The 21,192-nt window shown below is 46.1% G+C and overlaps 1 protein-coding gene across 2 annotated transcripts in view; it reads left to right on the forward strand.

Moving 5' to 3' along the window:
• Window positions 1-6,018: 6,018 nt before the first annotated feature.
• The window catches only part of PAX5 (paired box 5), a 220,275-nt gene continuing 205,101 nt past the window's right edge, over window positions 6,019-21,192 (forward strand). For both annotated transcript variants that reach the window (XM_081845382.1, XM_081845384.1), the window contains exon 1: window positions 6,019-6,079. In XM_081845382.1, coding sequence (XP_081701508.1) covers window positions 6,034-6,079 — 46 coding nt within the window. In that variant the 5' untranslated portion in view covers window positions 6,019-6,033. The remainder of the gene's footprint in view (window positions 6,080-21,192) is intronic.

Genomic DNA, 21,192 nt, shown 5'->3' on the forward strand with positions numbered 1-21,192 from the left:
CAATGCAACCATGCAATGCGCAATGGGTCAGGGCGATCCTGTGCAGCTTTACTCAAAAGTAAGCCCCACTGAGTTCAATGGGGCTTGACCCTTCCTTGGTAAGTAAGTGTGCAGACTAGAGCCGTGTCGAGGGTGTTCTGCTGCGTCGGTAATGGCTTGTTTCTATTGTTATTCCTACGGTTAAATACAATCCTGTCAAGACGCTCTGGTATGTTTAACGTTCTCCTCCACTAGCGCAGCCTTAGGAAATGCCACTCCTTTACAGTTTGGGAACTGGTTTGCACAGAGAGAGAACCTGTTCAAGACTGGTCACAAAGGACTCAAACGCTCACTGGTCACAAAGGACTCCTAGGTAATCGTCACCTCTTTTCCTGGACAATGAGCCCACACCCAAGTCAAAGTCACTTCAGCAGTGGGTCCAGAAAAGGTTTAGGTTCTTTGTGCAGAAAAGATATACGTTCCGAGTTCCTTGATTCGTCTACTAGTCCGGATTCAGTTTATCAATACCAATCTTATGCTGATCCACTGTTTCCAGCTGGTGAGCACTAGCCAACCTCCCTTATGCATCTGGAAGAAAGTTCCACGGAATTCTACGAGACTTTCTCCCCCGGCTGCAAGTCTATGTGTATTTAATGTACTTGGGAAAAGTACCACCAAATATAAGGGAACTTCTTCTCAAATGCTCAAAGATTGGGCTGCACGCTCCCCACCCCCCTTAGCTAACAAGTTACTACCAAACGAGAGGAAGAATCGTCCCAAACCAATGGCAGTACAGTAGTTCAAAAGAGCTACTCCGCTTGCAAACTTTGAATCTGGAATCCTCAGAAGGGTGTGAGTGGGAATCCGGATAGAAACCGTTTCTTTCTTGACGAGGGTAGGGGCGATTCTCTTGACCTGAGCCTGTGCTGTTGGCACCCATGCTCTCAAGAGGCAACATTACACACACACGTGCACGCACGCATTTATGTTTAAAAACAAATATTAGGAAGAAATTGATTGTGGGTACTATCAATTTATTTGAGCGCTACCGACGGGTGTAGATGCAAACTACAGGTTTGCCCTTTCTAGCTATTCAATGCGCAACGGTTTGCGCGCACACTGAGTGAAAATCAATAGTTTAGGCATAAAGGTGTCTGTGAGTGTGTATAGGCTCGCTCAAACCAACAACCTGACTGATACTGAGTGGGCTGACTCCTATCCATGCAAGTATACAAGGGCAACTATGGATAATCAGCAAGCCCGTTTCCGAACAGGCTTATACATTATGGAACATGGGTCAGCTGATAGGCCTGTTACGCGTGGGTGTGGGCGCGGGCATTCTATGCGCGGCTATCTTACATGGCTATGGGTCAATATAGGTCTAGAAATGCAACACATGCCTTCATTTGCAAGGGGGCAGTCAGACCCACAACCCAGTCAAAAGCGTAGTTTCATTGGGACTGTCCCCCCCCCCACCTGATTCTTCGATAGTTAGTACCTTTTGTTTCAGTGGGATTTTATGCCACCGAAAATTGTATTTCTAGAGAGAAGCCTGCACCACTTTAAAGCTAAATGCTGCTGCTGCTGCTGCTGCTTAAGTAGAATGCAGGATTTATGCATTCACACGCAAATAGGTGTCTGTATTGGTATCCCCAAATAGTCACATATGCCTTTATATAAACATCTCTCCCCTCCCCCTTTCAAATCCTAAACAGGTTTACTTGGAATTAGTCACACAGATCAGAATACTGTAAAGCATACACCCAGCTGCCGGGTCCTAGCCATGTTTACTGTGAAGCAAGTGCTTTTGCTCCTGATGAGGTTCACTTCCTAGTAAAAAGGCGTTAGATCTGATTGCACACGAGTGTTTCAAGGTGGGCATGAAACGTCTCTTTTACTCGGGTGCATATACACGCGCGCGCGTACACGGCGCTGCAATGCCAGAGATGCAGTGACGTCCAGCCCCGCTGGTGAGGAGCCACGAGGATGGATGTTGCCAAAGGAACTGTTTGCCTTCGAAAATCCTGCCCCCCCCCCCGCGCCGCCCCGGTTGTTTTCATTCTTCCTTTCTGAATACCTTGTAACGCTCTGCAATTGGGGTGAGGGTTAAGTAAACAAGTGCAAAATCTTTATAGGGTTGGGGTTTTGGGGGGAGGGATATGAAAAACAAAGCAACTTCCCCCCTTGCAAACTAGGATCAAGGAAGCCAGACACATTTTTTAAATGGTAAAATTCGAATATGTTTTTACTGGGTTTAGAAACAGTTCCTCTTTACACAAGGAGCGTTTTTCATATGACACCGCATTCTCTTGTAAGTCGAAAGGGATGGTTTTATTTCAGAGTAACCAAAGCAGAGTGGGTGTGTATGTTATTTATATAATATATAAACAAATAAGGCGACTGAGACGTTAGAAAAAAGGGGAAGTAATGCAGCTGAAAGCAGAGGCAAAATATGCAGAAAGTCAATTCGGGCGTGTTTTGTTTTGTTTTGTTTTTTTAACGCAAATAGCTGCGTCTCGAAATATTTTGATATCTACTACGTTTGGGATACAACTGGCGCGATTCTCCGGACAGTTCTCCTGCGCAAGGCCCATTGTAGCGTGTTGGGGACTCGTGGCGGTGGGGTTTGCGCAAGAGCGTTTGGCAGAGGATTGTGTCCTGTGACGTGCAAAAATGTCCAACGTGCAAAAAAAGGGAAAGAGGGGCTGTGCTCGGAGGCGCGGTGGGGAAGACCTGGAAGCGTGTTGGAGATGTAAACATTAAACACCACGGTCCCAATACATTCGCCTGGAAACAAGGGCGCTTAGTTAGAACTGAGGCGCCAATATTTTGAAGGGGGGGAGCGCTTCCCCCTTGTTTATCAATCCGGATCCTGTGCATGTGCCTGGGTCCTCCTACTTTCAAAGAGGCTTAGCCTAAAGGTTTGCACATTTATGTATTATTTTATTTATTATTACAAATGTAGAGGCCCTTCTTCCTCCTCAAAGGGGGCGTGGGCGGCTCAAAATAATAAAATTGCTTAGAAAGAATAGACTACAGCAAAAGAATTCTACTTCAAGTAAACCAGATCATCCTTAGTTTTCAGAGGGTACTCCTCCTTCCTCTTCCTCTCTCCTCATCCTCATCAGTTTTAATCGATCTTACCTGCACCTAGCTCCATCTGTAACAAAGCAATTGTATTATTTTCATCTAATCTAATATTTTCAAACGTGCGCGCTCGCATGTTATCCTATGCTTGTGTAAAAATCCAGTTTTAGGTCTAAGCTTTCGTAAGTACTGTGTGCGAAAGGCGGTTCACATATTTATGAAATAAATAAATAATTTGTTTGCAATGGCACATGACCTACAAGCAATGGAGATTTATTGCAAATAAATAAATAAATAAATAAATAAATAAATAAATAAATAAATGAATGAACGATTTTATTGGTATGATGGTTATTTTCCCGGAGTTTGCATGGATTTACATCCTGGTTATATGAACAGAGTTCACATGTAAGGATGCATTATTGCGGATAAGCGAATTTCCAGCTTTGGGTTACTGAAATCAATACAACCACTGGTATCAATTACTGGGATCCTCGAACTGTTAGTCAATACCTTCCAGGTTCTTTTTCTTCTTCTTTAAAAATGTGATCTATTGTTTCTCAAAGACCTTGAAAAGATTTTTCTTGGGGGGGGGGCAGGATCTAGACAACCTTTAAGTCATTACAGCCCCATAAATATCAGTGGGAGAATTAAGCAAGTGCTTAAATATATCCTGTTTAAATCAATGGACCTAATCCTACGTACACAATACATGCGAGTAAGAGCCCTGTTTGAATTACTTCCCAGTAAGCTATCCCATTAAACAGTCGCAAGCTATGTAGCACAATGACTTGGAAGTAAATCTAGTTGACCTCAGCTGAAATTACTTTCCAGTAAAAATGGGGCAGGACTGGACAGCGGAAGGACTTAAATTTGGCTGTGTTGTGAAACACGCGCATGCTCAGCAGGCTTGTACACAAGCACACACCACGCACATTTTCCACTGGCAAATGTTTTGAGAGCATGATCCAAACAATTTACCATGCGTTTGCGTGGATAGGACTAAATCCTGGGGAATGTAGGGATCCCTTCATAGGTTTAGTTTTCTTTTTTGTTTTGGCAGAAGATGCTTTATCTAAACTCAGGCTATTTTCTCCCAGGTCCCTGTTGACGAACTGTGCCTAAGGTGCCTTAAGGTGATTGAAGAAGGCGGCCTGCTGGTTAATTTAAAAGACCAAAAGACCCACCTTTCAATCTGTAACGGAGACAGGTAGCAGTTTAGCTCCCCAGCAGCAGCTGCAGGAGGAGATGTGAGGGGAAGAATGCCTTTTTACCTCCCTTTGCATGGTGAAGAGAATTATTTTGCATAAATGGACCGTTTGCCATTCTATCGATATGGGGTCTTTCTCACCACCAATATTGTTCATTCGCTCGGTCTACTTCGCTTTCCTAAAACTGAACTCACTGAAGCATCCATCTCTCCTGCACTCGAAGGGAGAGAGAAGTGTGTGTGTGTGTGTGTGTGTGTGTGTGTGTGTATGTGTATGGTCTAGATTAAGAAACTATTTTGATACCAAGTTCAACTGTAATGGCAGACAGCAAAGAATGAGTGGCTTAGCTGCCTGGTGGAACAAGTAGATTTATTTTAGACAGGCATGAATATTTCAAAATTAATCAGGCCGACTATTACAGTGAAGAAAATTAAAGTGCAAAGCCCATTCCTTCCCACCCCCCGCCCCATAGTGTCGTGGCTAATATTTAATTTTCTCTTTAAAAAATGCCACCCCTTCTTTATTAGAATTGAAGGCGTGTGTGTAAGAGCCTTACAGCCTGTGTAAGAATCGAGCATCTTCTGTGGAAAAAGGCGGGGACAGACGGTCAGAATACGGGCTATTAATACGTTTGGGTAATACAGTCTCTCTCTCCCTTTCTCCATCCCTCCCCCCAACTCCCAACACGCGACGAATGAAAGAACTGAACGTTTTCCCATACATCCTTTACGCGGATAGATCTGGAAGTTATTTCCAGAGATTCCGTGCCTTTCTGTACAGCTGTGTTAGGAGGCACTACTGTGACTAGTGAGGATGGGACGACCAAAGATGAGTTGGCCGTGTTGACATATGAAACAAATAATAAAAAAAATTAAAAAGAGGACATTGTTTCATTGCACTCGCCTATAAGGACCATTGGAACATGGCAGCACCTAAAACATGCATTGGCTTTGTTGCGTTTTATAAACACGAAAGCAAATAACCCTTCATCCAGGGAAACTGATATTTCGACTTCAAAATAAGAAATATATAATTACTTTGGCTTTGGGGTTTTTTTATGTGTTCTTTCTTCTTCTTGATCTCCACCCCCCCCAGGCGTTGGCTTCAATAGCAAGGGTCCCCCCCCCTTTTCTCTCATTCTCTTATTTTTAAATTTGGTTCTGCTTTATTTTGGAGAGCAACGTGCAATTTTAATAACTCCAGGCGAATACGCTGCCAAGAGCTCTCTCTCTCTGTGTATCCATCAGTCTCTATTTATTGTCCCATTTAATGGTAGTGAATGGGTTTTTAATGAAAAGTTGACCGGCTACTTTACTTTCTCCAAATCCTGTAAGTTTCAGTTAAATCAATGGCGCCTTTTCTGCCTCCTCCTTCCTTCCACAACGTTGTTCTGTAAACAGCTCCAGTAACAGTTTAAGGCTGCAAACAAACTTTGATTCCTGCTACAACAGATGTCAGAGCTTCTTGAGTTTTGGCTGCGTCTGGGGACATCTTGTGATGTTTTTAGAGAACAGGACATGATCTCACATGGCGAGAAGCTCTTTAGTTCCTTAATCATTTCACGGTTCCTTCGGAGGCTTTCTTCCCACCTAAAACGTTTAGTTTCAGCTCACTGATCAGCTGCAAAGGCTCGACGGGGAGCGGAAGAGTTGAATTATTCCAACCTGCAAGCAGCCCCTAAAAAAAAAAGGAAAAAAAGTGGAAACTTTTTTTTTTACCCCTCTCTGTCCATTTCACCAAGTCCTGAAAAATCAGAATGGAATTAGAGAAAAACTACACGACTCCCAGGACTGGCAGATCAGGTAAGGACTGAGATTATTCGTTTGAAATGATGCAAATGAAAACATTTTTTTAAAAATAAAAAACATCTTAGGGTTTAACATGTGTTTCAAAAGCTATAGACACATATACAGATAGAAAACCCCTGATGTTTGTAGATTTATATAGAAAGGCTGCCCGTTTAAATAATATTACTCATGAGTAGTCGCAGGGAAGTTCCATTGGGGTTACTCTCGAGTAAATTGTTGACGGACTGCATTTATTTCTCGCAAAGCACGTCCTTCCAAAAATCGGAGCTCTGAGTTTGAAGAAAATGTTATTTCGGGTGTCAATAAGAAGTTACGATTTAACCATACAGTGTGACTGCTATGTGTGTGCCTTTTAGGTGCGTGGACGTACATATTCTGTCTGTCTCTCTTTCTCTCTCGATGTGCGTCGTAGAATTTTCTTCAAAGAGGTTTATGTGCATAAATGTCCTGGAGACAAAGGCAGTAACCGGATCCTAAATATACTTGGAAGGAATCTCAGCTGCCACATCGCTAGGATTTCTTTCTCGTTTGGGACCGATATTTCTCCCCCCACCCCCCGCAAGGCTGCTGTGAATACAGCTTGAAACGCCCAAGTTGCAACCTGCATGACCGGAAACGCTAGACCCTTTCCATTAAAAAAGTCAGTGGAAACCTCCGCTATGTTGGTTTAATTGGGATGGCGCGGATCCGGCTACTGGAGACTTCAGAGTCGACCCGGATTATCTGAAGCGGTGGCACGGGTGCTACTACCAGATCCAGGGTGCCTGCAGGCTGTCGGGCAGGAGAGAGCGAGCGAGAGAGACAGCAAAACGACCTGCCTGCCTGCCTGCCTGCCTGCCTTTTGGCTTTCCCTGCTCCCCGGCTACCCAGTGGGCTGTTATGACTGCGGCCACTTTCGAGCTCTACGGCCTCTGCATACCAAATCCACAGCTCTTTGGCCTCTGGAGCAGAGAGGGGTGGCGGTGTTTGCAAGGAGAGATTTCAGAGCCAGAGAGATATTGGGTCAGCAGCCGAAACAGGACATTTTTCGACAAGCCTTTTTCGAACATTAGGACGAGCCTGTCATGCCTTTCCTGGGATCTTCCCAGCTCCTCAGGGTCTCCTTTCTCTCCTTCCAGCGGGAAAGCCCCAAAGCTTAACTCTGGGGGCGAGCGCGCGTCTGGAGAGTGCCCTGACAAGCTGTCTATAAATAATGTGATTTCAAGGCGATCGATGAGCCCTTTTATTAGTTAAACCGTCTGAATAATCGTTTCATCGATAAAGCATTTCATTGCTCTTAGCTCCGGGCCGGGCCAGGGTGGGGTGTTAGGGGGTCTGGGAAGGCCCACAAGGAAGGGAGGTGAAGAACTGGATTTTTTAAATATATATATTCGGTGCCACCCCCTCCGCCACCTGCTTCTCCCTTCCTTCGGTCACCAATTCCAAAGGTGACTTGCATGCTGAACACCAGAGACAGCCCTCCCCCTGTTCTCCTCCTCACCCCCGGCACAATTCGCTAGCCCGTCTCCCGGCCATCCGATCTCCTTCCGCATTGGTTGGGTCGGTGGGGCGGCGAGAGAGGAGGGGGCTGTCGGCGCAGCAGCGTCTCCGCGCAGTTCGCCGCGATCGATTACTTAGCAATTATTTTTGCACAGGGATGGAGCTGCGCGCGGGTTGATTCTCTGCGGGTTGCGAGGAGGGCTGGTGGCTACTGCAGGCCAACGGGGCTTCTGAGCCTCAAGGCCTCTGTGTATGTGCGTGTAGGACAACCTGCGATAGAGATATCCCAACCCCACTGGGGAGATTAAAGGCAAAGGGGGGGGGTGCGAAAACCCCACCCCGTCTCTCTCCTTGGAGCTGGTGGGGAAGAGATATTTTCGGTCCTTCTCCTCCCCCTGCGTAATGTCGCCACCCGCGCCTGCTGCGCGCTGGCTGCTGGCTTGGCTTTTGGGGCCGCTTGCCAAGAATCTATGCCTACCCGCCGTCGTACAAGGCGGGCAGTTGTTCCACCGCTCTCTTTCCCTGTTTGAAATCGCTGCTCGTCACTCAGGCACTCTCTGATTTGGGGGCACAAGCCACGTCTCATTCCCTGCAAAGTCGTCTCACGGCAAAAAGTCGGCAAAAACAAACTCCCCTAAGGTTGCGATGGCGCTGAGCAAGCGCGCGTAAAAGCGGCCAATGCGCACATTTTGGACACTTCGGGCCCTCTTCGGTTCCAAAGATCAGCCCAGGACAGGTGGATTTTAAGCCGAGTCGTGTCCCCCACTCCCGCCTCCCAATAGAGTGTGCCTAGGAAATTCTTCTCTGCTCTGGGAAGATCAGCTTGTTTGTTTGTATAGGGGGGGTAAAACGCCAGACATAACACGCGGCGTAAAGAGGGCGGGGAGGGTTGGCTGAAACAGAGCAAAGGTCATGGAAAGGTGACCCCCGAGGTGATAATGATTGGGGCACGTCGCAGAACTGTTAAAAAAAAAAAAAAGCGGGGAGGGGGGAGAAAACATGGAGACGTATGGTAGTAGGACATTCTGCAAGAGGCGAAGAATACTTTTATAGAGTTTATTATGTTCATGACGCTTAATCGAGTAACATAAGTAGAAAGACCTGCCCGGCAGGGTTTGCAAACCGCATGGGGACAATGGGTGCAGAAAGCAAAAGAAGGACTCATTTTGTATAGCCTACTCTTTGCTAAGAAGGAAGGGCTACTTTTCCATACTGAATGAAGTCTATCCCACTCTCTACTAGAAGCTTCAGAACGATACATACAATAGTCCCCCTCCCCCCTACAGTCTTCAGGTTATTTACTTCTGAGTCGACGCTTCTAGCTCCGTTTAAGCCATCGGGACTAGCTTGCAACTATCCTCTCAAGAAGGTGGCTCCATTACATTTCAGACGATGGGCTCAATCCACTGGGAGGTTCTGCGCAAAGCCCCACTGAAACTTAGGGAAGCGGCCCATGTGCAAAGCCTGCTCTTTGTCGTGGATTGTGTCTAGTCTCAGCCACTTTTCCCTTGGAAAGAGAGGGAAAGGCCTCATGTCAATTTTCCATATTTGCTCAGCCCAAGACCTGATTATTTACTCCGAAGAAAAGTCCGCCGAGTTCGTGCCAGATTACAATAGGTGTTTCCTCCCCTCTCCCAGTAAAATTGAGCTAAATGTAAACACCCTTGGTTTTAAAGACCATGCTTAGGCTCAAATGTTCCTCTTCTGTGTCAATTCCAGACCTAGTACTTGGAAGGAAGACATACTGTATTCCTTGATTTCATGGAAGCGTGGCTCCAGGCCAGAGTTGCTGTATCGTGGCTGTGATTCTAAACATGCAAATGGGATCCTAAGCTTGTTTATTCGGAAATAAAAGCTACTGAGTGCAGATGGGTTTACTCCTTAGTAAGTGTGGCGAGGACAGAACCTAAAGGGACTTATGCTGCAAGGAAGCACCTTGGATGGAGGCCCCTTTACGCGCACGCAGCTTTAACAGAGCCCGTCACATCTACCCATGCTCCAAATAAAATAAGTAGGTCTGATTCTTCGTTCAGAAGGCCTATTTCAGACACAGCCCCCGCCCTAGAAAACCTCCAACAGGACTGTGAGCTTGGTTGGGAACGGGGAAGTGATGCAAGTCCATGAGCGTGAAAACGTAGGCCAGGCGAAGCTCGATTGAGAGCCGCCCCGGATCGACGGCGTGGGGGCTATGGGGAGTTCACTTGTTCTCTGCACCGAAACTTTCTCTCTCTCTCTCTCTCTCCTTCATTGAGAACAACGCCGTGTTGATGGACAATCCCGGTGCCTCTCGTGCCACTGAATCCAGACAGTCTGTTAAGGGAGGCGCTTTTCCCCTCTGTGACCCGTGAAATAATCTATAGAATTGTTTACTTTCAGCTCTGATCTCACTGTCAAACACACTCCTGGGTGCAACACACGTGGGACCCACGCTTCCACTCTCGGCTTGGGCCATCCTGGGTGGGTAACATCATTACTCGCCTCGCTTTGTAGGGTATAGTTCCTTTTCTGGTAAAAGAGAGAGAAGGGGGGGGGGGGATCTGGCTGTCCTTGAGGGCGGTGGCAGGAACCAGCCCCACCATTTAGCAATGGGAGAACAGGAGAGGGTGTGTTAAGCGGTATCTGGGGCCTATGGGCGGAAATCAGGGGAGATTTCGCCCCCAAAGGAAATGCGGGCAGTCCAGATTTAAGGGGAAGGGGAAATTTCGGCAAGAACCCGTCTTAAAGCAATCTGGGAATGAGGGTGATGGAGGGAGATACTCATTTAGTGTGTTTGTTATTACATTACATGAACCAGGGACAGTGTTGATAACGGCAAGCGCTTCTACCACAAAGGGCAAACTGTCAGCCTTGTTATTTTTTATGAAAGTAAAAGGATTTGCTGCTGTGACGTACACGGTACATAAGGTGAGGATGGTGATAATGGTGATGAAGATGATAGCTGGTAGCTTGCAAGATACAGAATGGTCGCTGCTGCTGCTGCTGCTGCTATAGTTCTCTGCGTGCCTGGCACTTTAACAGAAGCAAAATATTCCTTGCACCGAGGACTGCACACTTTGGTTTTGGGTGGTGGTGGGGGGGGGAAGGCTGTCACTAACTGCGTAGAACCAGGGAGTTGGCCTTAGAGGAGAGTGTTCCTGAAGAATAATCAATGGTGATTATTGGAAACGCGGGTGTCTGTGTGGACTGCAGTAATGACACTGATGTGTCCCCCTCCCAGCAGTCAGGAAACGGTGAGCGACAATCTGACAATGCACAAACCACTTGCAGTAAAGGAGCTTGGATTAAAGTGATGACAGCAAGCGCGGATAACCTACAGGCCTACATCCCTTGAGTTCAGGTGCAACTGGATTGCGAGTCACGCGGGGAACGTGTGAAAGAAGATTGCCACCCGGGTTCTAAACACATTTACTCGCAAGCGGAGGATTTTAAAATGGAACTTAAAGGCGCGCACAGCATCCTGGTGCTAAATACAAACAGGCCGCGACAGACTACAGGAAAGCTCCTCCCCAGCTAAGCTTCTTCTCCAAATATTTTTGCGCGTTAGTCTTGAGTTCTGAGGGCCGAAGTTCTCCAAGCGTAAAGCTGGTGGCAACACAAGCATGGCTGAAAATATCTACCCCCCCCCCGCTGTTTCACACTCCCTTGACCTACGCAACCACAATGTTATTAAAGGTAAAAGTAATAGCCTACTAATACACTGGCTTCAGTTTAGTTTAGCGTGGAATTCAAAATCTCTCTCTTCCTCTCGTCTCTCAAACACACACACACACGGGGGGGGGGGGCCTTGCAGGTTCCCTTTTCCATTCCAAAACAAACCCCGCGGGCTCCACTGCTCAATTGGCTACAAGGAAATACAACAGCAGATGCGCCAAAAAGTGAAAAGCGCGCTCTGCAATGCAAAAATGCGAAGGAAAAGGCGAAATATGAAAACCTTTTTTCCCGGGTTGTTGATTGTCTGGAAATGAGGGTTGATACAGAGTCTCTCCTGTCTTCTTCCGTCCTACCTTCTTTCCTTATTTTGCTCAGGAAATCTTGAGGAGGCACGTGCACCCTGCCTTAACTTCAGAGAGATGATCTGCATATAATCCAATTAGTCTTGCTTTCTGTACAAACACAACGCGCCTGCAACCAGATTCCCCCACCCCTCGGCCCCTTGTTCAACCTGCTTCAGTTAATATAAGAAAAAGAAAGTAAGAAGATCAAGACTGGCAACAAATTAGGCGCCATTAACACCGAAGACCAGGGAGGTTCTCCCATTGAAATGAATGGGAATAGTGCTCCCGCGCTGGCCTCGTTTCTCTCCATGGGGCTCGCTGTCCTCGCTTCGAAACGTTTACATTGTTTATGGGCGCGTTTTGCAAGGGAGAGAAAAGAAGGGAGCGTGTGTGGTGGGACTTCTTCAAAGAGGATTATTTGAAAAATCTGCCAAAGTTGCTTCTTTTCGTTACGAATGGCTGTGACGCACGAGTGGGATCCCAATCCACAAATTAAGGGGAGGTCTGGCATGAAAAGAGAACGGTTTGAGACCTATATTTCCTAATAGATCTCAGTCACCTGTGACTTTCGAATTCTGGAGCCCGGATTCCCTGGGAGGTCTCATTTTCTGAATGCCCTCTTTGAACACCAGGACGATCTTAAAGCTAGGCCGTCGCTGGCAAAAAGCATGACTTTTTAAGTGGTGGCTCCAGTCCTCATTAATCCTTTCTCTAGGGTGTTCGCCACTGGTCTTGAGGCTCATGGTCAAGGTTATTATTCTGTTTTAAACGTATTTTCATCGTTAACTCTGCTGCTATGGCTGCTTGCTCTTTTATCTCACTTGATTGCACGACGGTTGGTTTAGTAACTCAATGCATGTTTTTGTGTGTGTGTGTGTGTAAAGCCCACACTGTTCAATGGAGCTTTCTTCCAGGGTAGTTTACAAAGGTTTGCAAATTTAGCTGTGGTGTTTTCTTTTCTCCTGCGTCTAGACAAAATGTCTGTACACTAATAGTAGTAGTAGGAGGAGGAGTAGTAGTAGTGATGATGATAATGGCAGTAATAATACTAATACTAATACTTTCGATGGGGATAAGCTACGAAACCCCCTCCATGCATCTCCTCTGACGTTCCCCCCTTAAATCGGAAGGTTGCGTGAATCTCTCTCCAGCTTTATCCCTCTACGTGTAAAACCGAGCAGGATTCGTGAGGTTGAGAAAGAACTGTGCAGAAGGAGAGAAGTGCTATGCTCTGGATGAGGAGGGGAAAAATAAGCAGTGTAAAGACCAGTGTAAATTCTGCCTACTAAATCAGTGCCGACCAAACCACATATCCTGGGGCACTTTTTAAAAGTTATTTAATCGGAGCATTCAACACGCGCTTGGAAGGCAGCAGTCTGGGCACAGCCTTAGCTTGGGTTGGAAGCAGCAAAAGGATTAAATCAATGGGACCTAAGAGATGTGGTGGGTCGTAGTGCACATTTCTCCGGCTGAAATCACTGGGATTTAAAGTTGCTTAATGAATGAATGAAAATCGGTCATTAGAATGAAGACTCCATTGCTTTCAATAGGGCTTGGTTCCAAGTTAATGTGTCCAGGCATGTTGGTTGCAGAACGTGATCGTTATCATTGGTGCTGTTCAGTTGTTGTTGAAGTGCTTCACCTCTCTAGCAGCAGTGCTAGAATGACTGAAGAGACAGAGGGTTTATATACTACAACATCTCTCACACACACATCGTCAGAGGACACAGGGAGCGCTCTCTCACGCAGTTAAGCCTAAGCACTTGGGCTGAAGCTGTGAATTCCACTAATTTTAGCACGATTGAGGATCTGGGTTCAATAAATGGGACACTGCCTTTAAATCAGCGGTTGCCTGATCCTCGTAGATACAAAGACGCGCGGAATTAAGAGTCCTCTGAGAACGCAGTGTGTGTGTGTGTAAAAACTGGCCCTGTATTTTGTTATGGCAGCTCACACTGAGCATTATTTTGCAAACAGAGAAAGGGTAGAGGGGAAGGGAGCCCCCCCACTCCGCGATCACGCCCCTAACATCTCTGCTTTCTATTTAGTCGAGTATGTACACGCTATGCGAGCAAAAGTGAAGTCGACAGGCGCTTTAGAAGAACTTCGGCATCCTCACCAAATCCCATCTAGCTGTGACAAGCGCATTGGGGAGCTGAGCGGGGGCAGGGCGGGGCAGGGGGGGGGAATGAAGCCGTGCCACGCCACTTTTACAGCCCCACCACTATCATAATCCTAAACATGTTTGCTCACAAGGGGGTCTAGGAAAGTATTCGAGGCTTAAGCACGAGCACACGAGTGTGCTGTTCACACGACGTGGACGTTCTTTTCTCGAGGACTTCCAATGCCCAAGGCGTGGGGGTAACAACCCCACGAACGAAACTGCTCTAGGAATGGAAAAACATTGTATTTCGACATGCTGTGAAAGAGCCCTCTCGGTCTTTTTTTGATCTGCGGTGGCTCATTGACATACGGGTGTCACCCCTTCATACTGTAGTGATGAATGTGCCATGCGTGTATATATTGCGCTTGGGTGTTTGCATTCAGAACTGTGTGTGTGTGTTTTTCCTCCAAGGATGTAGGCAATCTTGACTTTCTCCCGAATAAGCTTGTATTGAATTGGGCTGCACATGAGCGTAGCCAGGATTTTTGGGAGTGGGGCAGGCCTTTTGTTAGGGGGGCAGAACCTCAGTGTGCTCTATATTTTTTATTTTTATTGATTTAGGGGGACAGCTGCCCCTCCCTCCCCCCCCCATGGCTATGCCCATGGAGCTGCATCTTAGAGCTAAGTCTATCAGGCCTTTGCCCTTGTAAATTTTCCAGCACCTGCTTTGAAAATTAAAGAAGAGAGTGTATTTGACCCCCCATTCCCCCCACTTACACCTACAACCGAATTCTGGTTGCCATTTGCATTTCTGATCGCCATCACTGAGGTCCTTTTAAGACATGGAGCACAAGGGTACCCTCTGGCTGAATCTGAAACATCAGGCCAAACTGGTCCCTGGAACCTGGTGCCTTATAATGTTATGAGGATCCTTGGAAGATATGTACTCCTTTTGCCGCTACAAAGAACCTTGATTGAGAGTCATTTCCGTTAAAGAGGTTTGAACCTGACCAGTTAACATGCATGAACACAGCATAGGAGTGGAGAAGGAAAAGAAATGGAGTTTGGAATTATTTGTATCCAGCTTAGTCATGCTGGCCACATGACCCGGAAAAACTGTCTGCGAACAAACACAGGCTCCCTCGGCCAATAGAGCGAGATGAGTGCACAACCCCAGAGTCATCCGCGACTGGACCTAATGGTCAGGGGTACCTTTACCTTTAAACATGATACACATACAGTGCAATCCTAAAAGTGTTCACTCAGAAATAAATCTCATTGCGTTCAGATGAAGCTTACTTCTAGAAAATTGTGCATAGCACTGCAGGTCTAGGAAGTTCAGTGGGAATCAATGGGATTTTGTTTCCAAGTAAATGTATTTAGGATTGAAGTGTCTCTGTTCCCATTCAAATCAGCGAGTGAGGCAAAAACGGAGGACACATCTCTCCCTTCCTCCCTCTCTCACAAACACACTCACACACTCTTCTATGACCAAGTCTAAGCAATACCAGGCAAGAACCAAATCCCAGGACCTTGCAGGTAGGAAGCCACCTAGGTGGAGAGAGGACTCCATCAAAAAACTTTGTTGTGAGGAATGTGCAACCAGGGTAAACGAAGGTTTACCAGACTGGAACTCCCCCTGCTGCTAGTTCCATAAGGCTGCAGCAGTGAGTTGCCCACCATCACAAGGAGGATTGGATGGGCTTCTTTTTAGATCCAAGACATTGTTAGAACTGGCACGAGGGACTTGTTCCCCAAGTGGATATTTTGGGAGGAAAGGCCTAGAGGACTCCAGGTTTACAACCCTGGGAATGTGGAGAGGCAGAGCTGGAAGGCTCTATTCGCAAGCCAACTGAGCAAGAGCTCTTGGGTGGGAGTGAATTGCTAGCCATTGAGGTCAGATAAAGCTGGTTGCTGCACTGGGAGGCTGGAGTCCAGGGGTGTTGATGGGATTTGATAGGTGACATTGTAACAAGGATTTTGGTGTTTTGAAATGCACCTCTTTATATTTAAGAGCCCACTGAGGCCAGTGGCCTCTCCAGTCTAATGCCTTGTTCTCACAGTGGCTAGCCAGATGTCTGTGGTAAGCAGGACCTGAGCACAAAGCACTTTCCCAAGCCGTTATTCCCAGCAACTGGTATTGAGAGGTGTGTGAGTGTTTCTTTGTGAATGAGGTATATTCCCTCTGACAGTGGAGGTAGAACATACCCATCAGGGCTAGTAGCTATTGATTGATAACCTTTTTCTTCTTGAATTTATCTAACCATCTTTTAAACCCATCCAAGTTGGTGGCATCACATCTTGTGAAAGTGAATTCCATAGTTTTAACTATGCACTGCATGAAGAAGTACTTTCTTACTTCACATACATAAACCTAAGTGGCTTTTTTACCTAAGTAAAGCATATACAGTGGTACCTCGGGTTACATACGCTTCAGATTACAGACTCCACTAACCCAGAAATATTACCTCGGGTTAAGAACTTTGCTTCAGGATGAGAACAGAAATCGCACAGCGGCAGCGGGAGGCCCCATTAGCTAAAGTGGTGCTTCAGGTTAAGAACAGTTTCAGGTTAAGAACGGACCTCCAGAACGAATTAAGTACTTAACTCAAGGTACCACTGTACTGAAAAGAACTCATACAGGTGTTTGAAAACACTGATACCACACAGGTATTGGCTGTGACTTCCTGCTAATTGTACACTCAGTAGAAAACAGATATGTGACTCTATAATGTGTGAAAATGGGCTGCAGAATCCCTTTAGAAGTGATTAAAAACCACTAACAGTTCCATAGGAGCCAACTTCTAGGGGCTGAGGTCCCTTTGGCCCCCATAATAAAATATTTGAGGGAGCTGCCCCCCCCCCAAGTTGATAGGTAGTTACATTCAAATGGTGTGCACGCCACATTTTGTGATTGATTGTGCAGGGCAGGGCTTACCTGAGTCCCCCAATATTTTATTCAAATTGGCACACCCTGAACGATGCAACCCTTTGTGTGCCTATTCCAGAGCAAAATTATCAAATGAATGTGCATAGGATTGCAGCCTAAATTAACTTAACAATGGACTTAAATCCAATGTGTTTTTGATCAGCTGTTTTGTGGGTGGTGGCCTAATGTCGCTGAACTCAACTGATTCAAAACAGAACCTTGAATGTAGTCATTCCCTTTCCTTGCTGAATAAACTGTTATTTTTAATTAATGTCCAAGAACATTCTATTATAACAGCAAAGTGAGGATTCGAAATGCCTAAGGCTGTTGTTGGCCTTCCTTATGCAGGACACAGGCTGTTTCTCTTAACGTGGGAGCAAAATTAAACAGTCCACGGTGAGGCTTAGCTTTAGAAATAATCAGACATAAACATACTCTAAAAAGTCACTCTCAGTCTGGACAAAAGTCAGCCCCATGTTTTCTTCAGGAAAAAGAGACAGATTTGAGAACTGATGCACATACAGCTTGCTGAAAATTGCAGCAAGGCGCTGACATGGAGTGGAGGGTAATATGAAATGGTTAGCATTGACTCTGGTGAGAGCATATGGGTGCAGCAAGTTTGTATAGGGAGAGGCGTTCATCAATGACCGGAAGAAAGTGTCCAAGCTTGAATACAAAAGGGAACCATCTTCAAAGGCTGTTGAGCTGGGAAAGGGGGTGGGGGAAGAGGGAAAGAAAAGAAAACCGAGACACTGGTCTCTGTGCCCCAAGAAATCTTTGTGTTGTTTCATTTTCTCTCCCTCTTCCTCACCTAAAGTTCCTTGCAAATGAATACATGTTGAAAATTCACAGCCTGGTTCATATCCCACTCACAACGAAAGCACACTTGAACTTAAGAATACCATTTGACTGTGTTTTGTGGAAAGGGTGATCAGAAGTGATTCTGCAACGGAAAGAGGCCCAGAGGAACTCACTCTTATAGTGGGTGTCTCCTCTCAAGGTCCTTGACAAATGCGGTTTGGGGTTACTATGGAGCTGAAAGATCACATTCTGAGACGTTTCCTTTCCTTTGTAAAAGTGCCCTTCACCCTCTGTTGTTGTTATTTAAAAACATGCTTCTCTGAGCTTTAGATCTAACTAGGAGTGTCATTTTAGATTTCATTCACACTGTGTGTCTGTGTGTGTGTGTGTGTGTGTGAGAGAGAGAGAGAGAGAGAGAGAGAGAGAGAGAGAGAAGGAGCAGATTCAGTGGCAACATTTAAGGAGCACAGGATAGCACCCTGCATTTCAGACAGATGAACTATGTGCTAACATGAGGTATAAAAGTAACATGCCAATGATCTGAAGAAAATTGTTTCTGGCAGTTAGTTTATCCAAGAGCAGGCTTTTGAGTCGTGCTCCCTCTGATAATCCTGCCAAACATACTCTGCCCTGCAAGAATCAAACACTGGCTATTTGATATTATATTCAATATTCAATATTGAATACATTAAATACTTCTGCTCAGAAGTAAGTCCCAATGGTTGAAATGAAAAAAAATATCCAGTACATTTTAAGACAAGTTTTTGGTGAATTTTAAAATGCCTCATAATATCAGTATATCAGCTACACTCCTTTTGTTTAAGTCAGCGGATCTGTGGCTTTGCCATAGGGAATAGGCCCATTTAATGTAACCACAGTAGAAGCCTAGTAAGTCAGTTTACCTGAAATATAAGTGATTTGTAAGGACAGCCAAGTGGCCTTAAATTTGAGGTGGTGTGTGTGCGCCTCTCTAAATGACATCCCTGGGCTTACTCTATGAATGAAACATAAGATCAAATAAACAAATAATTAGTCAAAGGTGCATGTGAGAAAAGCCCACCCCTGATAAAACACACAGTTGGAGGGCTATTTAAACAGCGAGGCAATTGTCTTTCTTGTGTTTCAGACCATATGTGATTATTCCTTAGGTTTACCTTCAACCACCAGAAAAGCTCTTTAAAAACATGCAGCTTGGTTTGTAAATGCCTAGGAGTCAGACCTTTCAGATAGGTTCAAAAGCAGATCTTTCCTATGAGTCTTATCCAGCCCTCCAAAAGATACCCCCTCACACTCCACCAGTACCACAAAAATCAGAAATAGAACTCCCATATACTCCAGGAGAACCCAAGAGCTTCCCTCAAAAGGGAGAAAACTCCTGTATACTATCTTTACTCAGAGACAACACCTACTCAGACCAGTGGGGTGTGGAGTTTGTCTAAAAATTGTCTTTGGCTTGTGCTTCTTCTGGAGAGAGGGGCACTCTGCAAACATAATGCATAAAAGCAAACACCCAGAGCACCAGCTCCCCATTTCCTACCCTGCCCATCCAGAACTGTGGTCTTAACCATGGACTGGGCGCTTTGCCTCTCCCGCTGACATCCATCGAAAACAAATAAGCAAGAATTGGTTTAAGGACTACAAAGCCATCTCTGAACTTTACTCACACACAAACTCCACCACTCTTTTCAAAACACACAGACCGTTCCCAACACAATGGAGGGGGAACAATTTATTAGCAGTGGTTAGGGACAGCCGCTGTCCAGTGAATCTGAATGGCCTAAGATTTAAACTGTTCTAGCACCATTTTTGCTGCTAGTATTAATCCGGGCACCACCATAATATTAATGGACCTTGTGGCATTTGCTGAGAATTCTGTGGACGGATTCTGGGCTTCAAACTGCAGGTGAGGGGTGAGTGGGTGATGGTTTTGTTGACCCCTGTCTCCACGTAAAAAACCCCCCAGCAACAGCGCCCGAGGACTGGTGAGCTAAACTAAGTTTTGATCCATGATATGTTAGTTTTCTATGTGAAGGTAGGAGTTGGGGTGGGGCGGGGTTAAACTTGTGGGAAAGTGTTAAAAAATGCAGTCCTCTCACTATCACCATTTTAAGCTGCAGTCCTAAAGAGCAACCTGGGAACTAAGTGAGAACGTCTGAACAGAGGCGCTTAGGATCCTGCTGTCTTCCAGTCGACCCTCTAAATCTGCATACCTTTTCGAGCAGCACTTGTCAGTCTGATCATTCTTGGGGATGCTTGAGGACGGATGGATGACCATTAGAAAGAGAGATAGGCGTGTGTGCGTGTGTCCTGATTTCCACTGGCAGCAAGGGGCCAAGAAGAAGCCACACTTGTGACGCCTCGCAAGAGGAAGTTCTGTCCTTCAGATAAGCCAACTTTGGCTTCTGACACCGCCCTCTTTCGTCCCCCTACCCTTCTCCCTCTGGGCTCTAATTCGTCGGCACTTCAGCGTCTTCCCGGGGCGACTCGCCTCTTACGATTTCTGCGAAATTCGCTTCCCGATCAGGACGATTAGGATCGCAGCTTGGTGCGCCCTCGACCTCCCTCAGCTATCGATCTTTGCGCGCACCTTGGGGCGATTAATTCTGGAAGTACTCTGGAAAGAGAGGGGGGGACAGGGCCTACTTTCGAAGGCCTCGCGTTAGGAGTGAATTTCCCCACCGCCTCACAAACAACACCCCTAGATCCTTGCCAGGCGGACTCATAGTGGTGGGACGCGCAAGGTTCTCGCGCTCATCCTCGATAACTGGGAAAATGGGGCTGTTTTTTCCATCCTTGCATTGGATGGGCCGGCCGGCGGAGAAGCAGCAGCATCTTTGCTGGAAATGTCCCTTTCTGCCAAAGCCTCGTAACCTTTGCTGCCGCTTTTCGCTAAGTTTGGAGCTCTCCGCGCTTGAGATCTGCTTGAGAAAAAGGACCAAAAGCTTTAATAGCTTCTCATGTCGCTGCGCACAAAAAGGTTTGTCCTCAGGCCTCCTCGCACACAACACTGCTCAGTCACAGCAACCCGAGATATCAAGAGCGCCATGTTCAATAGGCCAACCTATAGATGGAGGAGCACCTCTTCATGGTGGGGAAACGTGCGCACAATTTGGGGGCCTTGCTGTCCACATTCCACACAGGGTTTCTCAGTGATCCTTTTTGCTTGCGTCTTTGCTAGGTGTGTGCGTTACATTTTTGTGTGTCAAGACATACTGTGAATTGTACCCTTTGGTAACAACTCTTTGTTCAGACAGACACAGAAATGTGGCCTGTTTCTTTGCTGAAGGGACCCTTTCGAAATCACCACACTATTAACTGCAGCTGTAGAAAGAAAGGCATCCTGGGAGGACGGTGTGAGTTTTTATTTTTATTTTTAAAGAAACTCCCAGACATGACATGACTGAGCAAGAGGCATTCAGATCCAGCTCTGTTAGAGTCAATTGGGGGTTTTTCTTCTGATTCCAAGGATGGGTCGTATCGACGTAAAACGATACTTACTGGTTTTTTGGCGTGCAATCTGGGAGTGACTGTGCCTGCGGCCGCAAATATTCACCTGTGCTCCTGTAGCAGAAACGAGTGCAACGATGTATTCAACTAAACGCAGTACACTGCTAAGTGTGCATTTACGATGCTTTAATTAGGTGCAAACGCCCATTAATACAAAAACTTATATTACAACTCAGTGGTAATGCTATGCTATCTTGAGCGTGTACGTGTGTATACTATGTGAAAACAGGGGAAATATAAAATGGCAGTTATACAAGACATAAGCATATTCACATATAGAAGGCCATGAAGG

The sequence above is a fragment of the Podarcis erhardii genome, assembly GCF_964252035.2.
Source record: "Podarcis erhardii genome assembly, chromosome: 17".
Lineage (NCBI taxonomy): Eukaryota > Metazoa > Chordata > Lepidosauria > Squamata > Lacertidae > Podarcis > Podarcis erhardii.